This window comes from Notamacropus eugenii, chromosome 2 (genome assembly GCF_028372415.1).
Source record: "Notamacropus eugenii isolate mMacEug1 chromosome 2, mMacEug1.pri_v2, whole genome shotgun sequence".
Lineage (NCBI taxonomy): Eukaryota > Metazoa > Chordata > Mammalia > Diprotodontia > Macropodidae > Notamacropus > Notamacropus eugenii.
This window is the reverse complement of record NC_092873.1, coordinates 312,444,423-312,454,185: the sequence shown is the minus strand read 5'-3', so window position 1 is coordinate 312,454,185 and position 9,763 is coordinate 312,444,423. Positions and strand designations below refer to the sequence as shown.

Genomic DNA, 9,763 nt, shown 5'->3' with positions numbered 1-9,763 from the left:
CGAACCCTATGTCTGTTCTCTGTAACAGCCTTTGAAGACAGAGTAATAAATTTTAAAACATTTATAAAGCATCTACTATGTACCAGTCACTGTGCTAAGTGCTTTATTATATCATTTATCCTCACAACAGTCCTAGGAGGTACATGTGATTATTATCATCCTGACCTTACAGCTGTTCCAGAGAAGGTAGGTGGCCTGGTGGACAGAGAGTCATGCCTGGAGTTAGGAAGACTCATCTTCTCAAGTTCAAATCCAGCCTCAGACACTTACCAGTTGTGTGACCCTGGGCAAATCACCTAACTCTGTTTGCCTCAGTTTCCTCATCTGTCAAATGAATGGGAGACTCATTCAAATGAAATGGCAAACCACTCTAGTATTTCTGCCAAGAAAACCCCAAATGGGGTCATGAAGAATTGAACATGACTAAAATAACTGAATAACAACAAAAGCTTTTGAGGAAACTGAAGCACAGATTAAGAGACTTGCTTAAAGTCACAGAGCTAATAAGTGTCTGAGGCCAGATTTGAATTCAGGTCTTCCTGGTTCCTGTTTCAGTGTTCTATTCACAGACTTCTATCATTGCCACCTCCAATCTTCTCTTTCCCATTTCCTTTAAGCAATCCTAATACGTAGTGAATTCAAATCAGTAAATGAACAAGTATCCAGTAATTATCTACTGTGTGCAAGGTCCATGGGATACAAAGAAAAAACAGGAAAAAAGGGGATTATATGCTGTCAAGGGAAACAGCATATAACCAAATAAAGAATCTGTACAGTAAATGAAAGGTACCTTAGGGGAGGAGGAGGAGGCACTAGTAGCTGGGGGAATCAGGAAAGTCCTTGTGTAGAAGGTGGTACTTGTGCTGAGCTTTGAAGGTAGCTAGAGGTCCTAAGAGAGGGAGACCAGGAAAGAGTGCATTCCAGGCAAGGGGAACTACTGTACAAAGACAATGAAATAGCAGCTGTGGTGTTATGCATTAGGAATAGCCAAAAGGCCAGCTTGACTGGACCTTAGAGTGTATGACAGGTAGTAATATATAATAAGACCAGAGACTGGAAGCAGATTGTAAAGGAATCTGAATGCCACACAGAAATGTGTCATTGATTCTAGAAGCAATAGGGAACTATGATAGCTTTTTGAGCAGGAGAGGAACCCCAATCAGGAGGTTATTTGAGTAGCTCAGGTGAGAAGTGGAGAAAAATCTGTATTAGGGTGATGACTTTGTGATTGAAGAGAAAGAGTTAGATATAAAAGATATTGTGGAGGCAAAATTAATGCCACTTAGCAATGAGTTGGCAATGGGGAGTGAAAGAAGTTAAGAAACTGATGAGGACAGCAAGGTTATGAACCTACCTGATGGAAAAGATGATGGTGCCCTCAATGGAAATCATAAAGACCAGAAGAGGAACAGGTTTGGGGTAGGGGCAGAGATGATGAATTCTGTCTTGAGTTCAATATCCATGGAATATCTAGTTAGGCAGGGCCACTTAGTAATTGGTGATGTGCAATCAAAGCTCAGAAGAGAGACTAGGGCTCCATATAGAAACCTGAAAGTCATTTGCATAGAGATCTCCACAGAAATCAGAAACCATGAAAATCTATGAGATCTCCAAAAGAGAATATAGAACAGAGATTCTTAATCTGGGGCCCATGAAGTGATTTGTTTTCTTTATTTTGATACTGATGTTTTAATGTGATTGGTTTCCTTTGTCATCCTATGTATTCTATTTTATGCATTTAAAAATCACATTCTGACAGGGTGTTTGTAGGTTTCACCAGACTGCCAAATGGATGCCCATTACACAAGGAAGGTTAAGAATCCTTGGTGTAAAGGTGTGAAAAGAGGGTTGAGGACAGAATCTTGGGAAACAGCAACAATTAGAGGGTGGATCATGCATGATGATATAGCAATGGAGACTGAGAAGGAGCCATCAGACAAGCAAGAGGAGAATGGAAAAAGAATTGTTTGAAATCCAAAGAGAAGAGAGTAACTACTAGGTTGTCAACAGTGTCCAATGTTGCCAAGCAGTCAAGAAGACTGAAGACTGAAACTCTTTACCACCTGGTTGCATTCTTCTGTATGCCCTCCAACTTGTCAGTATCCCTTCTAAAATATGGTGCCCATAATAGTACATAGATATGGACTGATTAAGGCAAAATATAACTAAGCGATTACTTCCCTTTAGTCCTGTGTGCTACCTTACGATGTTTGACTCATCCTGAATTTGTAATCCACTTAAACCCTCAGATCATAGGACCATAGATTTAGAGACCTAACCACTCCCCCATTTTATAGATGAGAAAACTGAGGCCCAAAGTGACTGAGTTTGTGAAAAAGTCATTCAATCAATCAAAAAACATTAATCATATATTATATGCCAGACACTGTGCTAAAAGCTGGGGATCAAAAAAAAAAAAAAAAAAGAGTCAAAACTCAGTCCCTGACCTCAAGGAGCTCACGGGCTAATGGAAGAGACAACAAATACACACAAACAAGCTCTATACAGAATGAATAGGAAATAATTGAGAGGTTAAGAAAGGCTTCCTTGAAAGTGGAATTTCAGTGGGACTTAAAGGAAGCCAGGGAAGACAATGTACTAAAATGAGAAGAGCACTGAGGCAGGGACAGCACAGTCAGAGAAAATGCCTGGAGCCAAGAGATGGAGCATCTTGTTCATATGTCACTGAATCAGAGTATATGACAAGGAGTAAGATGGAAAAGACTGGAAAGGTAGGAGGGGACCAGATCACTCAGGTAACAAGTAATGAAAATGATATTTAGATCCAGGTCCAGAATCTTTCCAGACACACTGCTGCTCTAATTATGCCTCCTCCACCTTATACATACGAAGCTGATTTTATTATCAAAGATCTTTCCATTTGTCTCTATTAAATTCCAGCTTACTTACAATCTTTATGAATCCTGACTACCATACAATGTGTTATCTATCCTTCCTAACTTTGGGTTATCTACTGATTTTCTAAGTGTATCATCTATGCTTTTATTGAAGTCATTGATAAAAAATATTAAGTGCCACTGGAGCAGGAGAGGAACCCCAATCAGGAGGTTATTTGAGTAACTCAGGTGAGAAGTGGAGAAAAATCTGGGGGCAAACCTCTAGAGACCTTTGAGTTGACATCAAATCTCTCATAACAACTGCAAGTCCAGCCATCCAAACAATACCAAATCCCCTGTCACATAAGGAAATGGCACAACACCCCCTCCCCATAATGACAGGATGACTCTTTGGGTCACTACTTATTTTTCTTGATGCTTGCTAGTCAGATTTTTGATAATCAGTTCCACTATTTTGACAGGAAGTAAAGTCAAGCTCACCAGCCTGGACTTTGCTAACTCCATTTGCTTCCTTATTTTAAAAATCAAAACATTTCCTGTCTAAGGTCTAGCCCTAAATCTATAATCCTAAATCGTATGATGGCAGTGGAATTTATCCAACTAACTTACCTATACAGAAGAATACTGGTGGCCATTGTTGGGGTTCTTACACTATTAGAGATACCTGGATTATAAAATGTACAGAAAAATCCCATGATTTTTTCTAATTCTTCATTTGAACAATTATGACTTCTAATCTAATCTAAAGGTCCATCAATTTCATTTCCCAGATTCTCACCTGATTACCAAGTAGCAATTCAATTAAGTAAGAATTTATAAAGGGTCAATTACATGGCAGGTACTATCAGGCACTAGATTCAAAGACAAACATTAAGCAGTCTTTACCTTCAAAAAAAAATCTGACTTGTTGGAGAAAAAACAGGGAGAGGTCATAAAGACCATGTAATCCAATCCCCCCACAAAGAAGAACAAAGATCCAGGTGAGAGTGCGCACTCTGTGAAACTAGCCTCCTCCCAGACTGGGTTAGCAGGCAGTACTTATATCAGTGGCTTCAGTGATTAGGATATGATAAGACAGGAAGGAAAGGCAGGTGGCTCAAGACATCATGCAGCACTATGGACACTTTCCTAAACCTTCCCATTCAGTTTTAGTATTAAATCCTGATATGTCACCATAGGATTGTAACTCTAAGGACTTAGTGCTAGAAGGGGCCTTAAAGATCATATAACTCAATCTTTCCATTTTACAGATGGGGAAACTGAGGTCCAGAGAGAATAAGTCTCTTATCTCTAAAGTGACACAATTCATAAGGAGATGAGTCAGGATTCCCTGATTCTTTGACCCCAAATTCCATGCTGTTTCCATTATTCCATACTATTTGCCAGGAATAGCTGAGGGAGATAGCCATTTGATGAAAAAGACATATTTTAAGACAAATGCAAAAAAGATTCACAGATTTTTTTAAAGAAAAAAAATGTTCTCCTGTGTGATAATTATTCATAATAAAAGTCAGGAAGGCTGTTAGCAGGAACTGTGAATAATATGGTCTTGACCCACTTTAAGATCAGAGAAAGGCTGTATTTACAGCACTTGCTAAAATCTGTGGATTCCTCCCCTTTCGAATTTATCTTTTAGCCTCTCAATACTCTAAAACAGACATAATGCTCTTTAATTAAATCTCACACCAATATATCTACTAGCTTGCTAGAAGTTTTTCTTCTATTTCTCCTGAGAAGAGACAAAAATTATACACACACACACACACACACACACACAGAGTGTAGAGATCACTGGAGTCAGGAAGATCCATGTTTTATTCTCTCTTGAAATAATATTTTTTTAAATGTATCTCATTTTAGTGATTTCTTTTATTTTTACATCACATTAACTTTTAATACATCTATCTTCACCTACCCATCCTCTACTCTTTTTAACAACATTTTAAAAAGAAAGAAAAATAAACTGTTGAGCACAACTAAGGCATTCATTATGTCTCACAGCATACACCATATTCCATATCCCTAGTGATCCACTTCTGCAATAAAAGGAGGGAGATGGATTTTTCTCAGCTCTTCTCCATGGTCAGGTTTGTCCATTATGATTACACAGCATTCAGTTTCCCTTATTTCTTTTTTCCATTGTTGTAGTCATTGTATTACTTATTTTCCTACTTCTGCTTATTACTCAGCTTGTTTACTTTGCATCATTCATATAAGCTTTCCTACACAAGCTTCTCCAAATTCTTCGTATTCATCCTTTCTTAAGGCACAGCAACAACCCATTGGATTCATGTACCAAACCTGGTTAGCCATTCCTCAAACAGTGGGTATTCTAGTCCCCTGCAATCACAAAAAAGTGCTGCTATATTCTGAGTTAGCTAGGAGAATTTCTCTTTGTCATTCGCTTATTTGGGTGTATAAGGTTAGTAAGGGAATCGCTACATTAAGGGCATAGATATTTCAGTCACTTTTTAAGCATGATTCCAAATTGCTTACCAGAATAATTGGACCAGCTCCACTACCACCTCATATACTTACTAGCTATATGATCCTAGACAAGTCACTTATCTTTCCTGAGCCTCAGTTGTGTCATTTGTAAAATGGTAACAATAACAGTACCTTCCTTACAATGGTTGCCTAGAGCAGAGGTAGCGGAAACTCAGTCCTCAGGCCACATGTGGCCCCCAACACTCCCAAGTAGGGCTGGAATCAGATTAAAATGTAGTTGCTATATGATTTTAATTTGTTGAATATATATACACACATACATATATGTGTATATGTACATATATGTGTGCATATATATACATATGCATATACATACACATATATTTGGCTTTCCAAGTCAATATGTGATTTATAAGGATCTTTTTGTGATTTAATGGACCTCATTTCTATGTTAGTTTTATACTACCTGGTCTAGAGCATCAAGTGAGTTAATGCATACAGTTTGCCAACCTTCAAATGTTATACAAATGAGAGTTGCTGTTGTTATGGTATTATTATTATCATATTTTATATATTATTTCCAGGGCTTGTGTATTTTCCCTACTATTGCCACTATGGATAAAGATGATGTAAGAATCAGGCCATTTGACTGTTAGTCCCACCCACATATACCATGCTGGGGGGAGGGGTGCCCTTGGTCTTGTTCTTAGGTTTATCACTGTTACTTATCCCTAAACCTCCACAGGTCAAAGAAAAGATTATATTAAATATTGTATAAGACAGGATTCTTCCATCTTCTACAGTTCTGCCATGAGTTATTAAGTGTTCAGAGGCATCTGGGTGGCTCTTGAGTCTTATGGTCATCCTGTTTCAACTTGTCAAGTTTTCGGGGAGGGGGACCCTGGAAGGAAAGGAATTCATTCTCTGAGAGATAAATATAATCTTTATCCCAGAATTCTAGCTGCTATAGGATTGGCCCTAGGAAAGGCTAGGATAGGGGACTGAGCACTGGCTGTTGCATTCAAGTGAGCCTTGAATCATAGTAATTAGTGCTAGAATGATAGCTAGTAATTGTAGAGTGCATACTATAGGTGTGTCCTCATTTTATTGATGAGGAAACTGAGGTTCAGAGAGGTTGAATGACTTACCCAGGGTCACACACAGTCCAAGACAGAATTTGATCCCAGGTCTTACTGACTCCACATCTAGCCTTTTATGCATCATGCTACACATTTTTTTGAAAAGGACTTTTGAGATGATTTAGACTAATCTCTAAAGAATGATCAGTGGAGCTCACTCAGTGGTAGCCGGCAGCACTTGTAGGCTACTTTGAACGTACCCCTGGATTTGCCCCTTCCCTTCCCCCGGCTCTAAATTCTCCGACTAGGACGGTGTGCAGCCTCAGATTAAACAAAAATGGAAGAAGAAATTGCTGCTCTTGTCATTGACAATGGTTCTGGCATGTGCAAAGCTGGCTTTGCTGGGGATGATGCTCCTCGGGCTGTGTTCCCCTCCATTGTTGGACGCCCAAGACACCAGGGTGTCATGGTGGGAATGGGGCAGAAGGACAGTTATGTTGGTGATGAGGCTCAGAGCAAGAGAGGTATCCTGACCCTGAAATACCCCATTGAACATGGCATTGTTACCAACTGGGATGACATGGAGAAAATCTGGCATCATACCTTCTACAATGAGCTTCGTGTAGCTCCTGAGGAACACCCTGTTCTGCTTACAGAAGCTCCCTTAAACCCTAAGGCCAACAGAGAGAAGATGACACAGATCATGTTTGAGACCTTCAACACCCCAGCCATGTATGTTGCTATTCAGGCTGTGTTGTCTCTGTATGCCTCTGGTCGTACCACTGGTATTGTTATGGACTCTGGTGATGGTGTCACCCACACTGTGCCCATCTACGAGGGTTATGCCCTTCCCCATGCCATCCTTCGTCTGGATTTGGCTGGCCGTGACCTGACAGACTATCTCATGAAGATACTGACAGAAAGAGGATACAGCTTCACTACCACAGCTGAAAGGGAAATTGTTCGTGACATCAAGGAGAAGCTGTGCTACGTTGCCCTGGACTTCGAGCAGGAGATGGCCACTGCTGCTTCCTCCTCTTCACTGGAGAAGAGCTATGAGCTTCCTGATGGCCAGGTGATCACCATTGGCAATGAGAGGTTCAGGTGTCCAGAGGCCCTATTCCAACCATCCTTCCTGGGTATGGAATCCTGTGGCATTCATGAGACCACTTTCAATTCTATCATGAAGTGTGATGTTGATATCCGAAAGGATCTATATGCCAACACAGTATTGTCTGGTGGTACTACCATGTACCCTGGTATTGCTGACAGAATGCAGAAAGAAATCACAGCCCTGGCACCTAGCACAATGAAAATTAAGATCATTGCTCCCCCTGAACGTAAGTATTCCGTCTGGATTGGTGGCTCAATTCTGGCATCTCTGTCCACCTTCCAGCAGATGTGGATCAGCAAGCAGGAATATGATGAATCTGGCCCATCCATTGTCCATCGCAAATGCTTCTAAATGGACTGCTAGCAGATGCGTAGCATTTGCTGCATGAGTATTCACAAAGTAAAAATTTGCCCTGGCAAATATACACCTCATGTTAGCCTCATGAAACTGGAATAAGCCTTCTTTGAAAAGAAACTTGTCCTTGGGGAAGTTTGTATCTGATATTAGACAAATATCAGCACTTTTTAGATTGTTGAACCGTTACTGATTTGACCTCGTATTCAAGTTAACAGTTGTTCCCTTGGTGTACATTTTAGCATACCTTGTACATATCTTTGATCTAAACCCTGATACAGGTCACTTCATTTTGACAGGTAAGGCTAAGAGTTAAGTTCAATAGAGAATTGACCTGATAATATGGCAGTATAGTAGCTGGCTGGTTGACGTTCGACAGCTGTACAGTTTAGTCCTGTAAAGCATCAGATCTGTACAGGGTATCTAAAGGTCAGATTTCCAGCATCTAAAAGAGCTGACTTGCAGAATTTCTCTCCTAAGGCTGGCAAGAGTTTATTAAATGTGTGTTGCATCTTGCCACCATCCTAGCAGGAATACATATTGAATCCAAGCCTTAGGAACCAGTTTTTTTTTTTCTTAACCCACTGTTTTCCCCCAATGTCATGGGGGCTAAGTTACTCAACCTTGAGTTGCAAAAAGTTTGCATTTACAACCTGTAAATTTGTGCATCTAGTTAATTTATGTAAGATTTTTGTACGTTGCCTTAATGTTCTCACATGACAGTAGAATACCAAAATTTGTAAGTCATCCTAAGAGTTGAGAATTGTAATGCCCAACACGTCATTGTGTAAGGAAAAATAAAAGTGCTGCAAGTAAACTGAAAAAAAAAAAAAAAAAAGAATGATCAGTGGATAGATTGCTGGACTTGGAATTAGGAAGACCTGAATTCAAATGTGGTCTCAGGAACTTAGTAATTGTATGTCTCTAGGCAAGTCACAAGTGAGATAATATTTGTAAAGTGCCAGAAATGAGTAGATAAGCTTCCCTCCACCTCTCACCTCTGATTTTTCTAAAGTATAGATCTGATCATGTCCTTCTCCATAGTCGGTACTATATAAATGTTTGCTCTCTCTTATTTAATCTCTGATTGTCTCACTTCTATCATCTGTAAAATGGGGATTAATAATAGCACCACCTTCCAAAGGTTGTTGTAGGGATAACAAGATATTATTTGTAGGGTGTGTCTAAGCACTAACTAAATACCAGCTACTAATGACTAATGTTACAGAAGAGAAGTGATCTGTCCAAGGTCCTAGGGTTGTACTAAAGTTAAAAAAAAAAAAAAAAAAAGCTAAAAAGCCAGGATTAGAACCCAAGTCTTCTGGCTCCATCCTGCCTCAAGTCACTCTCAGTCAGATCTGACACTTCTCCCTTCTTCCTATCAGGCTTAGCTTTACTGTATCTCATGGCCAGATTCCCAGCAGTAATAATTGTGTCTCTGCCTCAGCTTTGACATCAACTTCCATCACCTACTTTCAGCTTGCCCTGTGATTCCGATCCTTCAACCTGTAGTTTTCAACTACATCATTTCCAACATTCTAGGTAAGAGAAAATGTAGTGAGTAGAGTGACTGGAAAAAACTGAGGACTCCAGAGGCAAGCAGATAAGCTTATCTTCCTTCCTTTCCCCCACCTCTCATTTCTTTGATCTCGCTAAAGTGAAGATCTGATCATGTCGAACCCCTATTTAACTGACTTTAGTGATTCCGTATTACCTCCAGGATCAAATATGGAATCCTCTGGTTGGCTTTTAAAGTCCTTCATAACCTGGTCCCTTAGTCTTTCCTCCTGGAAAAGGAAATAGATTATCCTGTGACAATCACAGGGTGTGTGGGGGGGGGTGGGGGGATTGGAGAGGAGATGGGTGTCTCTTTCTTAGTCATTCCTGCCAGAGTCCTCTTACATGCTATA

General features: G+C 39.9%; 1 protein-coding gene across 1 annotated transcript; it reads left to right on the top strand.

The window, feature by feature from the left end:
- Positions 1 to 6,598: 6,598 nt before the first annotated feature.
- LOC140527812 (actin, cytoplasmic 2) lies at positions 6,599 to 8,691 on the top strand. Its single transcript, XM_072645019.1, has one exon. It carries the CDS (start codon positions 6,723 to 6,725, stop codon positions 7,848 to 7,850), a length of 1,128 nt encoding a protein of 375 aa, XP_072501120.1. The 5' UTR covers positions 6,599 to 6,722; the 3' UTR covers positions 7,851 to 8,691.
- The last annotated feature ends 1,072 nt before the right edge of the window (positions 8,692 to 9,763 follow it).